The sequence below is a fragment of the Periplaneta americana genome, chromosome 2 (assembly GCF_040183065.1).
Source record: "Periplaneta americana isolate PAMFEO1 chromosome 2, P.americana_PAMFEO1_priV1, whole genome shotgun sequence".
NCBI classification, from domain to species: Eukaryota; Metazoa; Arthropoda; class Insecta; order Blattodea; family Blattidae; genus Periplaneta; species Periplaneta americana.
In genome coordinates, this window is record NC_091118.1 from 75,323,543 (window position 1) to 75,346,951 (window position 23,409).

At 37.0% G+C, this 23,409-nt stretch overlaps 1 protein-coding gene across 3 annotated transcripts in view; it reads right to left on the minus strand.

The window, feature by feature from the left end:
• Positions 1 to 1,941: 1,941 nt before the first annotated feature.
• Positions 1,942 to 23,409, minus strand: part of LOC138694345 (serine/arginine repetitive matrix protein 2-like) — a 139,620-nt gene continuing 118,152 nt past the window's right edge. For all 3 annotated transcript variants that reach the window (XM_069817972.1, XM_069817974.1, XM_069817971.1), the window contains one exon: positions 1,942 to 4,561. In XM_069817972.1, the coding sequence (XP_069674073.1) occupies positions 2,270 to 4,561 (2,292 nt within the window). In that variant the 3' untranslated portion in view covers positions 1,942 to 2,269. The remainder of the gene's footprint in view (positions 4,562 to 23,409) is intronic.

The window sequence follows — 23,409 nt, forward strand, 5'->3', positions numbered from 1 at the left end:
ATAACTGGATCTATAAATTAATGGACTTTAATGTAAAGGACAGAAGAAACTGGACATTTGGACTGTGGACATATCATCCGTGTATCGTCATGGCAGATACTGCTTGAGCAAGACAAGCCTACACACATTGCATTTGGACAGATGAGGTGTACTAAATGAGATGGTTTGGAACTGGTTAGAGTGTTACCCAAGGATAAGCAAATCTTTCCTGAGTATAACCATTGTTTTGCATGGCTCTAGTTTCCACAATTACACTATGCAAACTAAATAACGCAAACTTTGGGATTTCCCAGAAAAAAATATATATAAACAAAGGGTTCCAGACAGTGTTTTCAGTATGTAATGTACAACACAGGGCTACCTTGAAACATAAAAATTCTGAAAATCTATTATTGACGAAACTTCAGATGCAGTAGGATAATGCATGTGCATTGCTGTAGTTGGTGCAAATAAAAGCTATATACAAATATGTGACCAGTTAGGGTTGCCAACCCTCCAGTATTTCCCGAGATCTCCCTATTTGCCCCTAATTTTTAACAGACTCCCATATTATTCTTCTCTTCAAGCACTTTTCTTCCTTATTTCTGCATAATATAAAATTTTTATTCTAAACATTTGATTCTGCAGTGAATGATGATTTATATGATGAATTTTGTTGTTCCAGAGATGCATTAAAATGTGCAGTGTGTCGAAGGTAATGGTTGTCAGAAATGAGTTTTGGTGCTCACCCGTTTAAAATCAAACTATTTTCATGTTCTAACCTTACTAAGTAGTAATGCTCATACAAAGAGGATGTTTTATCTCATGAACAATAATTGGACAGATGTTTGAAACAGGAGCACGACACATCTAATCAAATCAGAGCTGCAAACTGTAGTCTAATTCAACTATTACACGAAACAAAATCTGTCTCAAAATACTCTTAATTTAAGCCTAACTGCCGAAGTGTATAATAAAGTTGTTTTTTAGTAACTGAACCGAATAATTTGTCGATTTTCTATGTGACATTTTTTCGATTTCTTAGTCGCCCATGTTTTCTTCAAAAAAAAAAAAAAAAAAAAAAAAAGTTGGCAACCCTAGACCCGGTAAATCATTCCACGATTTGTTGCTAAACTCTCCAATGACTCATTAGCTGTCTTGTGGCCAGAGAGAATTCAGTACAACAATGTTTTATTATTTCTTAGTGATGCTACATCAAACATCACACGTGTAGAAGCAGTATCTGCCTTAAAACATTTCTTTTTATGTTGCTAATATTACTAGACACCATTATCAAGACGTGGACCTTCTAGCCTTCTATGTAAATAAAGTATTTATAAGGCACATATTCCAATTTAAAAATTTCGTGAACTTACTTCAACTATGCCTTATCTCCTCAGCCAGTTTAGACTCGATAGGGTTTATGGTAGGAGAATATGTCATGTGGAACAATTCTGTTAATTGGGAACAGTCTTAGATTCTTTGAATTCTCAAGATGCCAGCATTACAATAGTTCAGGAATGTTTTACTAAAGATGTCATGCAGAGAAAGTTCAAATATATCCATCTACAACCACTTTTAAAAATTAACTGAAATTATAACATAGCTTGGGACACAAATTAAGTCTTCTCAACATTAACTCTCACTCGTAGATCAAATTTAAGTAACACTATCTTCAGAAAACCATAGTTATGACAAACTTATGTTTGATAAACTATGTAATGATTTAGATAAAAGTCCTGTCCATAGAAGAATCTGGAATTACCAAAATGTGTCTGGTGAAGAAGTGGAAATACAGTTAACCAAAAAGATGTGGTGTTTCCCACATGCTTCAGTGGAGTTATATGACATAAAAATAAATTTCTCCACACAAAACATTTTCTTCATTGACAGATGTACAGGTTTCACAGAAGAAAATCTCACAGTGATTTTTCTTCTGTACAACAGTAAGAATATGCTACGTTGTGTCACAAAACAAAGAGTTTATTCAGTTTTTTATATATACTGTATAATATATGCATATTTTCAATTTTGCGTTAATGTTTATATGCATATTTCACTAGTCGATTTTGCATACAAATCTGGTCTCTCGACATCTTTTAGTGCTGCTGTTACACATAAAAGAGCCTAAAATAGAGACCAAGAAACATAAAGCTTGCAGAAGGAAGAAAATATAATATTCACTGTATATATTTCGGCATATACTTTTTATTTAAATTACAAAGGAACGATATATAATGTATATACTTCATAACTATTATGTGTGTATCAAACAGCACTGTCCATCTGCTCAGAAACTTTGTGCTGCCATATCCCCAACATCAATTCCCATCATTGCCAACTCATCTGCACTCATTTCCCCCACTGTGTCTGACTTCCTTCCTGTTGTTTCTTTCTTCGGAGGTGGTGGCTTAGGTGCTTTACTCTCTTTTGGCAGAGGAGGAGGTGGAGGTCGTGCTTCACTCTGCTGATGCGATGGCATTACGTTATGAGGTGGGCCCATCATAGGGGCAGGAGGGCCATGCATTCCGTAAGGTGCCGATGGTCCAGGCATCCCAGGAGGACCATACATACCTTGTGGTCCTTGCATGTGCCCTTGCATGTTTGGTGGTGCCTGAGGAGGACCATGCATCCCATGCATTGGTCCCATCATTGGAGGGCCACCTCCTCCCATCATCTGAGAAGGCCCTTGAGGCCCATAGCCTTGCATTGGGTGTGTTGGAGGCATCATCTGTGCATGAGGTCCGCCTTGAGGCCACTGACCTTGTGATGCATTCGGAGGGATGGAGGCTGGTTTTGGACCACTCTGAATCACAGCACTCTGCGACATCATACCACCCATTGCAAGGCCATCATCTTTCTTCTCTGCTCCTTCTGGACCTGGAAACAATATGTTCAAAGCATCTTGAAAGTCCTTGGGCAGTGGAATCTCAGAGAGTGGCTTCTTGGGGGACTGAGAAGGATTGCTAACATCGTTCTCTGGTAAGGGTGAGGTCTCTATAACAGGCACATTGCACGTATCTTCGTCTATCTCCATATCCTGCACTTCATGCACAATATTTGCATCATTCACTGCCTCCGTGGCAGGCTCCACCTTCCCAAGAGATGTAGGCTCCACTAGATTCGGTGGCAGCTTTGGTCCCATTGGTGGTAGTTCTGGTCCAATTAAACCAGCGGGCTTCTCATCAAACCGTGATTTACGCTGCTCTTGGGGTCCTATGTTGACTTTCCCACTGACATTTGTGAACTCCAGACTATACTGAGCTTGAACCAGAGGGTCCTCTGGAAGCTGTTTCTTGTCTTCTTCATCTGTTTTATCACCGGGTTTTCCTTTTTTCTTTGCAAAATGCTTGAGTATTGGCATTCGGCCAATGAAGGGCAGTTTAGATTTGGGAATTGTCATTACAGCAGGCTTCTTGCCCTTCTTCATAAGCTTTGCTGCAGCCTCTGCTGTCTGCTTCTCAAATTTGGATTCTGCACTTTCTTCGTCATCATCTTCCTCAGCTTCAACCTTTCCTGCTATCTTCTTCTCAATTTCTGATTTCTTTTCTGGCTCTTCCTTGAACTTGGCATCAGTCTTAGAGCTCGTACTTTCACGCCGTGATGGGCTCTTCTTTGAGAAATGTTCTGGTGACCTATGAGATGTTTCATGTCTCTCATATCTATCGAACCTAGACCTGTCCCTCTTGTCATCAGGTGATCTATCACTACCTCGAGAACGCTTGCTCTTGTAGGATGGTGACATCGGACTTTCACTTCGTCTGCGGGGTCTTTTGGAGTCCCTGCGGTCATCATAGTATCCTTTGCTGTCGTAGGGGTAGCCTCGTTCCCTCTCTTCTCTCTTCTTCTCCTTCTCTTTCTCTCTGTCAGCCTCCTGCTTCTGCTTCAGTCTGTCCTTGATGCTATTCAGCAGCTGCTTTTCACCATCTGATACGTCCTTCGATGAGGACATCCACTCTCGGATAAGCTTGTCATCACCACCAATTTTCTGAGTAGATTTTTTTGACTTATGCTCATGGTCCTCCCTTTCCATGTGCTCTTCCCCTCTCCTCTCCTGCTCTTTGTCACTCAACTTCTCAGGTGAATCCCACCTACTCCTTGGTGCCCTTACAAATGCTGGTGCAGTCTTGTTCCTCATGGCAACACGTATGCTCTTGGATTTGTCTCCATCCTCAGCATCACTCTCGCCATTTGAACTAGAGGAACTGCTCGAACTGCTGCTATTGCTGGAGCTGCTGCTATCTAGTGAGTTGTGCACCTTCTTTGTCTTCCCTTTCTTCTTCCGTCGTTTCTTCTTTTTTGACTCATCCAATGCTGTTATGCAATTCTTTTTCATTTTCTTACGTTGCTCTTTACTCTTCTTCTTGGTCTTCTGGTTCATCTTCTCCTCCTTCACAGGCACTGCCTTGATGTCTACAAACTGTTTGTCACTTGCAGGCGCTGATAACGAGTGTTCCATACCTGGAGGAAGTGTGTCTTGCTCTTCCTTTACCCGATGCCTCGCTTCTGAACAACGTTCATAGGCCCGCTCTCTGCCAGTCAGCCAGTCTGTCTCCCAGTGAGGATTCTGCTCCGTAAATTGCTGAAAAGAGAGAACAGTTCATACTGTAAGACAGAGCTATCCACTCATATTGCACCAAGTGTCACATCTGTGAACTCAGCATTCTATCTTACAGTTTCCGATCTTTGAAACATCTAAACCAGAAGCAACATGTAGTCCCATCAATTGAGGTTCTGTTACCATAGTGTTAAACAGTGATGCGTGATAAAGTTTGTTAGCTGCCATAAAGTAGTCATCAGAATATTTGAATCGCCCCATGCAGAAAGGGCTTCAGTCCATTAGACCTAGTTTTGAGAAAACTAAAAAAAACACTCTGTGCACTATATTATGAGTTCGAAGCTTATGAAAAAAATCACGGTTATTTATTGACCTAGCAAGAATGCTCTTACAGAGTTGCAACGACTTTGAAGTTTTTTAAATGACCAAAAAAAAATAGTTTTGTGTGCTGGACTGAAGTCCTTTCTGCATGGAGCAAAATATATCTTTACATTTTTTCTATTTTCTTGAAAAAATGAGCATCATTAATTATTTCATTGGGGTAATGGTTATAGTTTGGGGTTGTGAAAGAGTAATGAGCATAAAATAAAGTAAAACAATTGGTTCTGAAACAATATTTATGTAAGCAAATGCCAGAAATTTAAAAAAATTACAATACACTATCTATTTCTTTAGTAATCTTGCTCTTCTTGGTCAACAACTTCACTTGTGGACCAGAGTGTAATTTCTTGGTAGAATTCCTGATTTACTTCGATATTTTATTTTAATTTTATTTTATTTTAATTTTATTTTAAATCCACCACCAAAAGAAGCAGGCTTCCAATTACAGGTTGCTTATATGGATACATATACAAAATACATAATAAGAAAAAACAAAACAAACAACACAAGCGAAAGAAAGAAAATACAAACCTGTAATATATGCTATAATATAATATTGCAGTTAATATAGTGCCAAATGTCAATATAATAATGTAATATACCGAAGTACATATCATATTTCCGTACAGAAATTCTGCTTTCTCATATGATGGATTGGTGGAGCGGTGTGTGTTGGACATTGTGCCACTGTCACACATCTGTGACGTAGTGCATGAGGGTTGGCCACTAAAGGGAGACTAAGAGGTGGAGATTAAACTGAGAGGATTCAATTCGGTAGCAGAATTGGAATCCGATGTGGCTTAGTGGATAGAGCGTCAGCACATAGAGCTGAAAACCTGGGTTCGAATCCCGGTGTCGGAGAGAATTTTTCTCCGCTCCACCGATCGTTCAGTATAGAATTCCTGATGCTCATTGGTACATAAGGGAGTGATCTACTAGTAATGTCATTTATTTTTGTCGCTTTCACTGGAATTTTTGCCTTTGGATATGCACGGTTTGGTGGAAAGGACGGACTGTGTGTTTCACGATACCATCAATAAACTGGGATGTGATTATACAGCCACGTAACTGGCTGTTGTATGAAAACTGCTTCATTGTGTCTGATATCAAAATGTACTTCTTATCTCGTGGTACCGACTTCGGTGCAGTTTCTTTTATACAACATTGGCCACCAGTTCTTAATATCCAAAATGTCCTCAATTTGGACTTTACATACCTCATACTTCGCAGATGCCTTACTTTGTATGATCAGTTCAGTTATTTCATGCACAGAGTACAGTCGATCATATCTTCTAAGGGAGTGTTTGATTGTAGCAAAATCTCTGTCGCAGGACAGAAAAGAATGACCTCTTACAGGAAAGAATTGCTCGATTCTTTCAAATCGACTGGTATCTGTTAAAAATATGAGCAATCTTGCTAAGGTATGGTTTCTATTCCGCCCTGCACAGTTGTTGGAAAACAAATGTAGCACTGTAATTTCAGAAGGAATGTCTTGCAGGTAATTATCCAGTGTTTCCCAATTGGTGGTCCGTGGACCCCTAAGGCCTGGTGGTACAAATTTAAGGGGTCCGTGGCATTTTTTACATTTCATAATTTACAAACATTCAATTTTGCGAAGAATTGCTGCAGAATTTTTCCTCTGGATAACCAATGCACTCCTGTATGCAAAAGTGATGAAGTAGACTATTTCTGAGTAATACTAAATTTCCATGTGATCAGTCGAATAACTTCTCTTGGTTGTCTATGGCAGCCTACTTAGCAAATATTTTTACGTACTTGAACATAGTCGATGTGAATCTTCAAGGTAGTGAATATTTTTGATGTTGGAGACAGGATTGAGGTAGCATTATAAAAATATGGCTGTGGGCAATCCGAGCTGAAGGTGATAGTCTTAGTACCTTCCCAACATTGAAGTCATTTCTGAAGTCCGTTGATGAATTGCCACAAGAAGCTCAACATGTCATCATTGAGCATCTGAATGATTTAGCGACTAGCTTCAGATATTACTTCCCTCCATCAGATTCTGAAAACTCATGGATAAGAAATCCTTTCGAGTATGGTATGATACAATTAAAACTTTGTCTGAGGAGAAGCAAGATGAACTTGTTGATGTAATATAATGTAATTTGTAATGGCTCATTTAAAATATTTTTCAAACAATGTACACATGATCAGTTTTGGGTGAAGGTATTTTCTTGAGTGTAAGAAAATAGGTGAAAAGGCATTGAAACACCTAGTTTCATTTTGTAGCATATATCTTAGAGTCTCCCTCGGTAGCATAGTTGGCATAGCACTGGCCTTCTATGCTCGAAGTTGTGGGTTCGATTCCGGCCGAGGTCAATGGCATTTAAGTGTGTTTAAATGTGACAGGCTCATGTCAATAGATTTACTGGCATGTAAAAGACAAAATTCCGGCACACCGGTGATGCTGATATAACCTCTGCAGTTGCGAGCGTCATTAAATAAACCATACTTATAATTATTATATCTTTGTGAACAAACATTTTCAATACTTTGTTTCCTGAAAAACAAACATAGAAATCACCTCGATGTTGAAACTGATTTAAGACTAAAAGTAGCAAATATTGAACCAGATGTAGAGAGAATTATCTGAAACAAAAAGAAGTGTGATTTTTTTCATGACATCTAGATTCAGGTATATACTGTATGTTCAATTTAATTGTTATTAATATTGCTACCTACCTCTCAACTACTATTTCTCCGCAGATACCAAAATTTAAAGGTGTGACCTTGCCTTAAAATAAAAGGGGGTCCACAACTCTGAAGTAATTGGGAACCATTGCTATATACAATTGTACAAAGGCCCTACTTGCTTTTTAATGCGTATTTTAACATCCTCTGAGTTCCTATATTTGTTGTCACTATGCTACCTTATTTTACAAATGACTTTTAAGAATACGGAGGTTCAATGCCACCCTCATATAAGCCCGCTATCAGTCCCTTTTCTGAACAAGATTAATGCAGTTCCTAGTATCATATCCCACCTTCCTCAAATAGATTTTAATATTATCTTCCCATCTACATCTTGGTCTCCCCAAAGGACTTTGTCCCTCAGGTCCTCCAAGTAACACTGCATTTCTGGATTCACCCATACATGCAGCCACCTGCATAGCTTGGTCAGTTAAGGCACTTGCCTGCTGATCCGGAGTTGCGCTCGGGCCCGGGTTCGATTCCCGCATGGGCTGATCACCTGGTTGGGTTTTTCCCGAGATTTTCCCCAACCATAAGGCAAATGTCAGGTAATTTATGGCGAATCCTCGACCTCATCTCGTTGTCACCAATTCCATCAACGCTAAATAACCTCGCAGTTCATACAGCGTCGTTAAATAACAAAGTAAAATCCATACATGCTGTGTTTACTTACTTACTTACAAATGGCTTTTAAGGAACCTGCAGGTTCACTGCCGCCCTCACATAAGCCCGCCATCAGTCCCTGTCCTGTGAAAGATTAATCCAGTCTCTATCATCATATCCCACCTCCCTCAAATCCATTTTAATATTATCTTCCTATCTACGTCTCAGTCTCCCCAAAGGTCTTTTTCCCTCTGGCCTCCCAACTAACACACTATAATACATGCTGTGCTACCTAGATAAATAAATTCGTCAACTGTTTCGATATTTTCTTTATTTATTTGTATTTTGGTATCGGTTCTTGAATTGATTTGCATGTCCTTGGTTTTTACTATTGATTTTTAATCCAACTTCAGCTGCTTCAGCCTCTAAACTAGGTACTTCCTTAATACTCATACTCTAAATGAATCGCCCCATGCAGAAAGGGCTTCAGTCACAAACTTTGAAAAATGAGATATCGATGGAAATCATATCTTTATGGGTGGCTCCATCGGCCTGTGCAGAAAGCTGTTCAGTCCAATGCTTGGAAAGATAGGAACTGAAGCGTCAGGCTCAGAGTTCTATGCAGAAAGGAATTCAGTCCAGGACTGAAGCCCTTCTTGCTAAGAACCTGCATTTGTGCAAAGATGTTAATAATAATAATAATAATAATAATAATAATAATAATAATAATAATAACAACATTTTTACCGGTGAAACACTGGATAAAAGTTAAACTTCGACATCCTCATATTAATGATAAGACAAAACGGTGTGCATTGGCTGAGAAATTGGTGCACAAACGAAAGGCTAGGGAATTCTATAACAAACTTGAAGTTCAACCCCATGTATTATGTCTTGAAATAGATTTTATGGAAAATATTTATTTACCGGTTATTTCTGTCCAGGAAACATTTTACTTGCGGCAGCTGAATGTTAATATATTTTGCATTCATGACATTAGGAAAAATAAATTTGAGTAAAACACTGAAGATCAGCATCAATAGCTAGCAATTCAGTAACAAAACTGGAGGAGGATGAACATGGTATGAATTAACTTTCTTGAAGTATAATTTAAGAGTATGGCAGAAATAATTTACTGAGACACAAACTGCTTGCTGATACAAAAAAATAGCTTACAAAATCACTTGGTCTGCAATTGAATCAAATCTGTAATCCTGATGGTTGGAGACAGTTTGGGGTGGGAATAGTAAATCTTTGGGGTTGGTTTATTTAAAGTGTCATACCTTCTGAAAAATATTTGAGGTATTGTGGATATAAGACGCAAACACAACAAAGGATCTCGATTGCGAGTTCGCCCCTAACATCTGCAACACCTCATTTGTTTTGTTGTTCAGGGATTCTTTACTAGGCCTAATGTACAGTTGGTTATGTTGCATCTCGATTTCCCCCACCCGTTTCTGCTGGCCTCTCTGTAAAGGCTAGTGGCCAGGTGTTAGGCTCTTTCCTGAAAATAGTTGCTTGGTATTGGAAGTCTACGTAATATTATACAACTGTTCAAAATAATTGAAAGAAAAGGGCCCTGTAAAGTAACTGTTACATGACTTCCTCATTTCACCGACCCTACAACATAACCACTTGGTCAGACAGTATTATTATTAATAACTGAAATATTCTCATTGGCAGTAACAGAGTAGCAGAAACATAACAACAATAGAGCAGATGAATTCATAATCCGAAATGCTCTGCAGTCACAGATAGTAAGATTAATACAGTGGCTCCAGTATCATTTTGCAAATTTTATCACTAGCAAATGACATTTTGAATAAAAAATCTCAACGACTTTTTCCGTTCTCCTTGTTCTCCTTCTATGTGCCACAGTTGAACTCACTGAATGAGGTGGCTCAATGGTAAGACATTGGACTCGCTTTTCGGAGGTCCTGGATTAAATCCTAAGGCCGGCCAATTTGATCGGAATTTTTAATGGTCTTCTTTATTATAACAATAACTAGGAAACTAGTTATTTAAAAGACAAATGCCAGATTGGTTCCCACTTTCACTAAAAAGGTACAAATACTGTTTTGCAAGAACTGATGGTGGACATATTTCAGATATGGCCATTAGATGGTAACTCATGTCTGTGGACTGACTAGTAGACAAAAGCAAAATGGCAATCCAATGTACTATTTCAAACAGACAGTCATGGAATTACCTCACACAGATCATTTTTTTTTTTGTGTCTGATTTTTGCTGCTACCTAGCCGACTCAATTTGGAGTAGATTGTAGAGAAAGCTGCTAGGTAGCTCTGGCCATAGTTCCGGTTTGATTTATTACAAAGTGTGAATTCTGTGGATGAAACCATTTTTTGGTACCAAAAGTAAATATTTCGTTCATTGTTCTACATTTTCTAACACGAAACCAAATTATATTTGTATCTATCAATGAAGTACGGAGTGTTCCCCCAATCATCTGGTGAGTAAATTCATATGTTAATATCCATGATTTATTCTCATCTCTAGTTTAGGCAGACATATTTATTTAAACGTGCACCCTCTTGTACCTTGGATCACAAAACATCTTGTACCAAGGAACATGTTCCAAGGTACATAATGCTATCGGTTTTTGTTTTTCTTTTATTTTAAGCTCATGCCACGAAGTAAGTCTGGAGTTAAAGAGGATCCCAATTGATTAGGATGCCTTAGAGAAAGATGTTGAAAAAGTTATGGCTCCTCCAGGAATTAAAATCTCTATCAGAGAAGCCTGTATATGATGGAAAATACATTTTTTTTTTATTATTGTGAATTTTTACAGCTATATTTCCATTTATATTCCATGTGTTCCAATGTTCCAAGGTACAAGAGGGTATGATCCAAAGTACACGAATGTGTTGCACCATGGAACACTTTACATATCCCTTCTTTTACTTTTCTCATCCTTAATAAATGTGTAAAACAGGAAAATATCTGTAGAAAGTTGTAAAGGAATCTTCAATAATTTTTTCAAGCATTTTTTCATTTTTAAAATTTCGTTTCTCAAAACTAAAAAAAAAAATTAAAATGTGAAAAGTGATTCAAGGTACAACAGTCTCCCCTGTTGTTCTTCTTCACTTATTTAATCTTGGTACTGTCGCCTACACTGCGATTCACCCCTTCAGGTTACTGAAGAAAAGGAATAGCGTGCATTGCTGCAATATTTCGTCTCCAGATCCTTCTGTCTATGTGTTGGGTTTGGGATTATACCTGAAACTTAGCAACATTCATCCTACCGCGTTGCAAAGTGTCACTCTTCCCTTGTCTCTTTCTAGTCAGTCGTACTCTGTCGTTGACCGAGTAAGCTACTGAGCTATCTGCTTCAAAAACATTGACCGCTGATATTATTGTGTGTGTAATAGTGAGAGTGTAGCCTATATACATATATTATAGTGTTAAGGAAAACCATTGGAAGTGATTCATTGTGGTTTAGTGAAATAGTGTAAGTGTACATATATATTATATATTATAGCCTTAACACATAGACCTAATAATCTAGTGCAGTGTTTCAAAACATTCAATAGGTAGTTAACAACTTGTAAATATGGAGAAATCGCCTGAATGTTACAATAAGCTAAGTGTGAAAATAAGAGTACTGAATTCCAAAGAGAGAGGAATAGTGCTGAATGTATATAAGTACTTTAGGAACAGTGGCGCTTGTTCTGTGGCTCAGGCTGCCAAGCAGACTGCAGATGCTACCAGATTTTCATACAAGCTAGTACTTGCGATAAAAAAAAGAATTCCTTACAGCTGGAAAACTATCAACTCCAGTGAAGAAGACAAGCCCTGGAAATCAGAAGACTAGGCTGCAGTTATATGATTCACTGACTCAATCTGGTATTAGAAAGCAAGTTCATTGTTTCTATAGACAGAATAAGTTACCCACTTTAAAAAAGTTAAAATCTGTTCTCGACGCTGATCCTGATCTTCCAAACATATCATTATCGACACTGAGACGGCTTTTAATTGACATGGGTTTTGAATTTGTGAAAAGAAAGAGAGACTCATTATTGATAGACAGAGACGATATTATTGCTTGGCGTCACAGCTATCTGCGATCTGTCAAACGACATAGAGCTGCGAACAGAAGTATTGTGTATACTGATTAAACCTAGATAAACGCAGGCTCCACTACTTCTAAATCTTGGATTGACAAGACAATAACCTCAGCATTAGATGCAAGAAGGAAATTGCTTACAACAGGGAACAAGCTGCCATCAGGGAAAGGTGGACGCATTATATTAGTTCACGCCGGTACCGAGAACGGCTTCATTCCAGGAGCCCACTTGGTGTACCATGGAAAAAAGGATGGCGATTACCATGACGAGATGGACGGTCCCATGTATGAGAAATATTTCAAAGAGAAGCTTCTTCCGAACATTCCACCAAACAGTGTCATTGTATTGGACAACGCGACTATCCATTATAGGAAAACTGAAAGACTTCCAACTAAAAACAATACTAAATTAGCAATTCAGTCTTGGGTGACAAGCAAGGGTGTACAATGGGATACTTCCATGCTTAAGACTGAATTGTTGAAACTAGTGGAATCTGTCCGTCCTCTCTATGAGCCCAAATTCATAATCGACGAAATGGCGAAGGAATATGGACATGAAGTGCTGTGTTTACCCCCGTATCATTGCGAACTTAACCCAATAGAAGAGACCTGGAGCCAGATTAAAAGGAAAGTTGCGCTAGAAAATAACACATTTAATTTAAATAGGGTGCAGGAGCTTGTGGAAGCCAGTGTAAACGATGTGACGCCCGAGCAGTGGAGGAACTATGTCTCTCATATTAAAAGTATCGAGCAACACATGTGGGACACTGACTGTTTGCTGGACGTTATTCATGACAGCGTCATCATAAATTTAGAAGATTCTTCTGACGACGATAGCGACAACGATGACGTCGATTCTGACTCTGACTTGGGTGTTGCAGCGCTACCAGACTAATAATGCAGCTGGCAGGTGAGTTAAGTATCTTGACAATACTCTGTTCTGAATGTTTTGTAAATACTGTAATGTATGTGATTAGACTTGCAGTCGAAAAAAAGAGTCTAATGTGTTTCACGTAAGTAGTAGAGCAGTCGCAGGCCGAGGTAACAAACCCTCCGCCCCTACATTCTGACCATCGTGGCCGTTGTCGCAGCAACGTCTTTAAAAGCGAAAGTGAGGGAAAGTGTGGGAACATCGTCTTCCCCATAAAGACCACAGTAACCTGAAGGGGTGAATCACAGTGTAGCTGCTGTGGTCAATAGTCAGTTATTACTAGACCTCAGATTTTAGGTTTCATGCCTATTTTTTTTCTGAAGGAATAAATAAAACCCAATGATGTAGATGCACGCTAAATGAAAAGTTACACCACTTGGAAGAGTTTAACTGTGCCTAAAATGCCTATTTTACCCATTAGTACCTATTTTGTGTTTTTTGAGCTTAAATTAAATATTTCGGAGAACTTTGGAATCTTTTAATTTCTCGGAAAAATACAAAGTTAAGTTGTAATCTCATAACTGTTTTTAAACAAAAACCAATTTCTGACATACGAGGTGTTTTAAAAAAATATTGAACCTTTGGTCGACAAAAATACATTTATTCATACACAATACATTTAATCTAATCTCCTTCAAAGTTGTCCTCTTGGTAATGGACACACTTCTCTCAGCAGTCCCATCATTGTTGGAAGCACTTTTGGAATGCATCTTTTGAAATGATGTTCAGCTCGGCAGTCACATTCTGCATGTATTATCGTGATTCAAATCAGGTCAATAAATAGATTTACTATGGTTAATTAACTTAATTTCTTTCATTACATGGTTCACACTATTTTTCATATATTGATTTCCCTGACTTTCCATGACTATATTGAGATATTTTCCCTGACAATAGAGATTTTGGAATATGGTTCTGAAAAAATTTTCCAAACATCATTAAATTTACTGAAATCAGAAGGTGATAATTTTTAAAGTTCAACGGAAATAAGTAATTGATACTATGCAATTTTGTTCCATTGATTTTTTTTTAATCGGCCTCCACCATCCCCACAGCTCTCCTTGTTATTTTACTATTTGTGTTATATTTGACAAAACATTACATATGAACATTACAAATTAAGAACAAAACAAAGACAACTGTTTTCATTATGTCCTAGCTACATAAAACGTATGTGAACTCAAAATACAAACAAATCAGTAAAACTAATTCAATTTCTTCTTCTCCAGCATTTCAATCTTTGTTTTTATGGGATCTTCTTCTTCAGCTGTCTGAAGTTTTAGTATCTTTCTCTGTTCAAGTTCTTCTTATTTCTATGGAGAGTTTACTTTTTTCAAACCGTTTCTTTTCTTCTCCTTTCTGGTTTTGTTTTGATTCCTTGAGATACTCTTCGTATCTTATATGAGCAGTCCTTACATGTGTGAGCATTGTATGGGTGATAGGAATCTTTTCTGTTTTCATAGAACCTTATTGCATTTTCAAGTTCTTTGAGAAATGAGACTGTATTCAGTTAAATTTACTATTAATAATTTTTATTGATAGAAACCCACTCTCCACTGTTGCATTTCCATGCGAAAAAATTAGACCAAGCTTCACAATATTCCACAACTCTTAAGTAATGTTGGTTTCCTAACAATATTGATGAAAAGAAATCATCAAGTCTTGCATTTGTTGTACTTTCAAAAAATTGTTTGAAGTTAAGCTCAAGACCAGAATGGGCTTCCCCACAAAAAAAAAAAAAAAAAAAAAAAAAAAAAAAAAAAAAAAAAAAAATATTGCCCTTTGGCCCTCTCTGCAACAACATCTGCAATTCTATTGTGAATATAAAATTCATCTAGCAGTAATGTGAATCTTATTTTGCCCTGTTGTGGTTGATAATAAATAAGATCAGGATCCAAAGATGATAGTCCCTGGACAATTTATATTTTAGAGGACATCTTTCCAAAATTTTCTCTATCATTTTAATTAAGACAATTTGACATTCCATTTTAAATCTCATGATCTGAGCTTCATTTGCAGTAACTTTTTTAAGAAATTTTTTGTTTGGAAGCCTATATCAATGTTTTTTACTTCACGTAAATTTTCTTTGTCATTCATATTAAGTGAAAACATTTGCTCAGTGATGTAGGTATTTTACAAATCTCTCCATAAAATTTTGTAAAAGACTTTGTAGATCTGCGTATAATAATGGAACAAAAGGGTCAAAGGTTTGGAATTTCCTCACATTCTTGAGAAATTGCCTTAAAAAAGCCAATTTACACAATTTACATTTTAAAAATTCATCTTTTGAGTTAAAATGTTTTTCAAAGGCTTAGTATGAAGTGATTTCTGGTTATCAATATATTTCTTAATATCATCACTAATGGTTAAGACTATTGTCCAGCTGATGACTCAAGACAATTAAAAACAATGAATCCGCATCTGTGTCGTTCTCCTTTTTGCAAAACCCACAATAGGAGAATCCCTGTGAAAATATCCCTGATATTTTTCTGAAAACTAGATAGCCTATTTCCCTGACTTTCAACATATTTAAAACAGTTTCCTGACTTTCCTTGATAATTATTTATTACTCTGACATTCTCTGACTTTCCAGGTCACTGTGAACCATGCATTAATTTCATATGATGTCTTACAACCATTTTCCTGTAAATCATAGTGATATCATGTGGTATTACACATTTTTAAAAGCCTAAAATAGTACTTTCAGTACCTATCTTACAGTTTTTAAAGCCTATTTTAGGTGCCTAAATCTACATTTTTTTAGAACCTAAAAATCCGAGGTCTAGTGATAATATATTTTGAATCTAATACAGTCTATTTCATTTCACTGATTGTATTCCATAGATCTTACATTAGTACCAAAGTTTTAAGATGTGGAACAAGTCAAGAGTTATTGTATCCCATACAGTGGCGGCTCGTGGGTATTGAATTAAGGGGGGCTGCATACAAAAATAAACCAAGCAACTTACTTTATTTAAAGATTAGTTCCATGCGCCTTGTCTTGTAGGTTGCAAACTTTTGAATCATCTCCTTATTAAAATCCGATATGTCGTTTAACATAGTCTTTACAATGGAAAACATAGCTAATGTGGTCAGTCTCTCTTCTCTCATCGTATTTCTAAGATAGGACTTTACTCTCTTCAAACATGAAAAGCAACGTTCTGGTAAGGAAGTTGTCATTGGTATAGTGATAGCTATGCGTAGTAGTTTCATAACTTCTGAAAATGAGGTCTGCAAGTTCTCAGATAGAAGAAACTGCAAGAGCTTGACTGAGTCACTGATATTTCTGAATTCTTGTCTCTGACATAACACAGTGAGTTCCGTTTTTAGTTTGTCTTTATCGAGCATTGGGAAAAGCTTCACACATACATTTAAGTCATTTTCAGGAAATGAGCTTTTGTAGCATTCAAATTTTTCTTGACACAGAAGAGAAGATAATATCAGATGATCTTGAACTGGAATTGGGTGTTAGCTTGTGTGAAAATGAGGTCACACACTTCCTTGGCTGCCGCAACCCTTGTCTGAATCCCTTCGACCTTACGACGCTTTTTAGGGTTTTCATTTTCACAGATCTCGCTGCTCAAGATTACTGTGCACTGTTCCGTACTGTCTGCATGGCATTAACAAAGCTTGATATGCAGAGTCGGCCTCGGTAGCATAGTTGGTTGCAGTTCGATCCCGGCCCAGGTTGATGGCATTTAAGTGTGTTTAAATGAGATAGGCTCAGTAGATTTACTGGCATTTAAAAGAATCCTGTGGGACAAAATTCCGCCACATCAACGACGCTGATATAACCTCTGCAGTTGCGAGTGTCGTGAAATAAACCATAATTTAATTTTTTATATGCAGATTTGAACCTTAGAAATATCTAACTGGCGATGTTGTAGTTGGTTGTATAATATATCTAAATGACACATCAATAAATGGAAAAAAAAAAATGAGCCAGAAATTGAATTCGGGATCTTCAAGAGTATACACCAGGGTGATTGCCCCATTTATTGTGATGTTGTTAGATGTTTCAGATTCCATTATGGTTTGAAAACATTCTAGCAATGGCTCCTTCTTCTCATGAACAACATTTACTGTTCTTATTTAAAACTCCATCTTGTTGCCCCAGCTGATGGAATTGTCTTTCAAACACATTAATTTAATACAGACTGTGTGGAGATCGAGAGAAGAAAACAGGGATACTGGATACATTAGCAAAAAATATGCGAGCTTTGTAGGTTATTTTGTTTAGCGGCTCTTTCCATTATGAGATTCAACTGATGGGCACTTAATTTCACATTTCTCCTGAATTGTTAAGGTACTGAAATGAATAGACTGTAAATATTGTACAGAATTAAACATTGTCGCACTTGCTATACTCACAACATTAAAGAAAATGTATTTAAAACTGCGCGCTACTGACAAACTGCTGCAAATTTTGCAGCACCAGGAAACTCTGGATTCATGGCAAGGGGCCAGCAGGGGGAGGAGTAAAACTAAAGCGCAAAGCTTCCGAGACAAGACTGGCAGCTCCAGGGGAGGAAGTGACTTCACCCTATAGTCCTTGTCTCTGATTTTGCTCTGGCAGCACCAGGGGAGGAAGTGACTTCACTAACGATTGCGTGCATATCAATGAGAGCGAAATTTAAAAAAAAAAAAATTCGAGCCGCTAAATAGAGACTGTATAATAAATGTACTTCACAAAAAAAAACGAGACAAGACCCAAAATGTCTGGGGGTGCTGCAGCTCCGCAGCCCCCCTTCGAAAGCCGCCCCTGATCCCATAGATCTTACATTAGTACCAAAGTTTTAAGATGTGGAACAAGTCAAGAGTTACACAATTTTTTGGCGAGATGAGGTGAGGCCGAGAATTCATAATAGATTACCTGATATTTGCCTTACAGTTGGGAAAAACTTCGGAAAAAACCTAACCAGGTAATCAGCCTAAACTAGGAGATAAGTTAGCTACATTCCATTGATATGAAAATCAGAGAATTTAAGAAACAAATTTGATGAGAGATTATAAGATGACTGACATTGACTGATTTTCCATCGTGATTATGAGTAATTACAGTAGAACTTCTATTATCCGTGGTAATGAAGTGGGTGGACTGAAAGGTTTATCGAACAAATCAAATAAGAACATTTTCATAAATTAAGCACATACTACACATACTTATGCCTACAGTTCCGTAATTTCCTTCATGGTTTAATATTTAACATGCCATGTAATGGAACAGAAGTTCACTAATTTAAGTCCAGTTGTCAACGATGATGGGTTTTAAGGGCCAAAGAAACTTCTTGTGATGGTTGTCTGTAGAAAAATAGGAATAGTAGAGGTCTCATGTTGTAGATTTACATGCTTTATACACTTTATCCTTGTTTTTTTATATTAGTAGATGTAATTTAGTGAAACTTGACATGGACATACCTTGGTGTATGAGAAGGATGGTTATGAAGACATGAGTGGTGGTGCTACTGTATGGGTTATGTATAGCACCTCCGCAAAGTTAAGGTCGATTGCATGTTTGCTTTCCTCTGCAGTTGCTGTTACACAACTGGCTGTGCTACTGTTATAGAATAGTCAACAGTGTGCATTTTTGTTACGAGCACTACAGTAGAGTATGAACTGGTACACAGTGGGACAGTATGTGTTTACTGTCCACATGTACTGGAAAACTGCGTCGAGAAAGGAGTGTCAAAGACAATTTATTTATTGCGGAATTTGGGGTTAGGAAACCACTAGCAAAATACTCCATTCAGTATCTGGTGAAGAACTGGAAGCCATAGGAACATTGTTGGATGTCCACAAAGAAGAACATCAGAAAATGCCAGACACAATGACACAAGAAGTGAAAAACAGACTGTGTCCTTCCGTAAACTATCGCAAGAAAGGGGGGTTTCCACAAGCACATATCAACGAGCTGCAGCACAGTTGCATGTATATTGTGTTACTGCTGTGCAAGAATTGAACAGCCGCCCAAAACAAGGTTGTAAGCCTCATATCTCATAAGTTGACTTTTTCGTAAATAATGGTTGTTAATGATGTGATACATGTAATGTTTGTACTCATATTAAAACCAGCAAACATGTCTGATTGTCAACCTCGCTCTAAAAATTAAATGTATGTACAGTACAATGTGTTCCCCCCCCCCCTTTTTTAAGAATTTCGTATTCGCTTGTTACAACCTTATTCTAGGCAGCTATTCAATTGAAACCTCCTGACAAATAGAGACTCAATTACTGTCATTGGATCCAGCAGTCAATGTACATCAGGGAATACTGGTTTACGCATGGTTCTCTGACGAATTGTTTTTTTCAATTCTCAGAACACCCATATTTGGGCTAGTGAGAATCCTTGTCATGCATGACATATCTCTTCATTATAAAAAAAATTGCGGTGTGGTGTGCTCTGTTGTGGAGCCACATTATTCGCCCCACCTTCTTCCATACAACAATGAATACCACAGTCTGCATGGACATCTTTCATGCGTCAGTGAATCACCTGGACGGCGAGAGAATTGTGCCAGCTGCCACACCTCAAATGCTGAAATTATTCTCTTTTTTGAATACTGTGTCATTTCTAAGGAACTTTCGCCACCTAGGTCGCCTGACCGTAACCCACTGGATTTCTTCCTATGAGGCATACTGAAAGGGAAAGTGTATCACAACAAGCCATGGGCTCATGGAACTGCAAGAAAACATTCGGCAGGAAATTGAGACTGTAGCTCCCAATGTGAATAGTGAATACCTTTCGTAACAGGAAGAGGATGTGCAGGAATGCCTTGAGCTAATGGCGACCACTTTCAATACTTGCTATGAGGACATCATGTTTCTCATACACCAAGGTTTGTCCAGGTCAAATTTTATTCAGTTACTTCCATTACTCATAAATAAGGGGGAAAGAAACTGGCCATCCTACCCCATTGTCTCCTGACCTAGTTGCCTCATGAGTGATGCCTTGTTGGTGTCACTTTGGGGTCCAGACCTGTCTTCGGACAGTTGATTAAACTACAACAACTTGAGTCCGAATGTTTATGTAATATTGACCCTAAAAATATGTATATAAATATATAAGTAAAAATCTCGAACTATGTACTGAATATGTAATATCAAAATTGTGTAGGGAGTTAAAAATTGCTATTCATTTAAAAAATAATTTTATTTTAAATAAAGGTCAATCAGAAGATTAATTTCATACAAATTACACGTTTATATATGTCATGATATAGTTTTTGGTGCGATCCTAAAGTTAATCAAGGCATGAAGTGCAATGTGTCACAGGATATTTCTCCATATTTTCAAGAGTTAAGTTTCGATGGCTATCAGACAGTATGTTCCTATATTGACTTGAATACTGCGTAACTGTAAGTATCATGATTCACTATTTGCTGCCACCTATCAATTCAGCAAAACATCATTCACATCCAACAGAGTCCACTACAAAAGCCCCTCTGTCCCCTTGGGATTTCTGCAGTTTCCTCAGATAGATGCCATCTGTATGCAAACCACTGTACTACATTGGCTCCATTCTTGGTCGATCTGAAACTACTGAAAGATGATAGATGAAGTTGAAATTAATGAAGGCGAAATGAGTCCAAGGTCTCCAACACCGAAAGTCATCCAGCAATTCTACTTCAATTGATTAAGGGGGAAAACTTCGGAAAAAAACTCTAACCAGAATTTGAACCCGGGTTTGCTCATTTCATGATCAGACATGCTAACCATTACTCCACAGCAGTGGACAAGTACGACTTTAAACATCATGAATGCTACTAGAGATATACAAAGTACTACATACTATTACTACGTTTTCATGGAGTATTCAAATTGATCTGAATACGATCCGTATTGAATACGATCCCTGTTTTCTTGCAATTTTCGATACGTATTGAAAACGATCTGCGTACGGAAGCTGAAGTTTCGGAAGTAGTTATGTTGGTTAACATGTCATCGACATATTAGCATGCTGGTCACTCTGTAGGCATTAGGCTATAAACGATGTTGCATTTTCCAAATGAGGCGCATGAAAACTTAATATTCTGGCTGTTAATGAATAAGGGGTCCCTCAGGGCACAGTTCTTGGTCCAATTTTATTCTTGATTTATATAAATGATTTGTTATTAACAGATTTACAGAAATATAATGGGGTTATATATTCATATGCGGATGATACCGTAATTTCGTTTTGGTGAACAATCTTGGGAAGGCACTTATATTAATGCGAATAATGGATTACAGGTAATTAAAGAGTGGTTCGATTCAAACGCTCTTTCCTTAAACACATCCAAAACAACTGTTGTTCCATTTTCACTAAGGTCCAGTGGTCTTCAATCTCCTCAATCTTCCTTTAGGCTCAAAATTCATCATTCAGATTGTTCTTCTCAAAATTGTGATTGTCCCATATTAACCAAATCCTCAGAAGTTAAGTATTTAGGCATTATGATCGACCAACACTTACGATGGAACAAATATATTATATATTTATGCAATAGATTACGTAAAACAATTTATATCTTTGTTATACTTCGGTCATATTTACCAATTAATATTTTACGTCTAATTCATTTAGCTTTATTTCAATCCATTCTCCAGTATGAAATTTTAGGGTGGGAAAATGCTTGTAATTCTAATCTCACTCCACTAATACTTATTCAGAAAAGAGTCATTAAAATATGCCTTAATAAATTTGAAAGGCATGTTGGTCTGACAAGTTAAATTCTCTGCAGCACGTACCCCCCTCCACTTACATCATGACGTGTTTTTTCATACTGTGTTATTGCACCAGTCACTACTACGCAACAGACCAGGCAACATCACTTTCTTTTATTACGCCAAGACCAAAGACCTTGTAAGTAGTTTATCGTCACTTTATTTCTCTTTCTGGTTCTATACAGGTCCCTTCACTAAAATTTATTATTGATTTTTGCAGATTTTACAATGTGCTGCCACGTCGTGATGACTGATGCAAAACAATATTTTAATTTGTTATTCTTTTAACTGTCTGTGTCTCTATTTTAAGCTGCATATATCTTGCAGACTTCAATTTTTTAAACAAATTTTGATCTATAAGCTGCACACATGTCAAATACTTTTATGTATTAATTTGTGAGACCTCGTGAAGGTTTTACTGTCATATATATATATTAGACTATTCATAAGTCAAATTTTACTTGTTTTTCTTACCATTGTATTTTTATATCTTCACGTCATGTACCTTAACACATTTCGACGTTACTTGTCCATCTATGTCTTTATATGAAAAGCTTAATATCACGCAAGTCTGACCTGAAGATGCTATTATTATAGTGAAAGCGCTAGTCAGAATATGTTCATGTAACCTATGTAATATTTTGTATTTTGAATAGACAGTTATTGAAGGACTTTTGATATTTGTTTCTTTAAATATGCCTTAATAAACCAATTGATTACTCATCTGAGCTTTTGTTTACTGATTTTAATGTTTTGAAAATTAAACAGATTTATTATATTGCCTTATTAATCTTCATACATAAAAACCGTAAAAAATTCAAATTGTATCATCATAAATATGGAACTAAAAGATCCGATTTTATATGACTAGAGGAACCAAAGTGTTTCACAAGCACAGCTCTGAGCCATGGTACCTACTTTGGTCCAAGGTTATACAATAAAATAATTGATAAATACCCAAATTTGGAAAATTTTAATATCAGGAATTTCAAAAATAGCATTAGGAATTTAATTTTTACAGAATATATATTGATTTAATATGTATATGTATTTGTATGACTTAAATTGTTAAAATTGAAATTGTATTTTAAATTAAATTTATTCCTGTTATTTTTTTTTTCTTGACCCAGTTTGTGTCAAAAATTATCTTTGTGTTTAGATATCTCCCTGAGCACGAGTTTTTTACTCCTTCAGGGAAGAACTAAGATTGTATTTCTGTCAATGTTATTTTATTAACAATAAACAATAAACAATAAACAATGGTAATACTGACTTCTAGGAAAACACGAAATATTATGTTTTACAAGACTCTTTTTCAACAAACATATTGTCCTCACTGTTGGTAAAAACAGCTGACACATCAAACAAATGACGATCGATCACGCACTTAGCGTATTGAGATCGAATTGAATACGATACCTGTTTTCATGGAACTCAATTCGAACTGAATACGATCTGATCC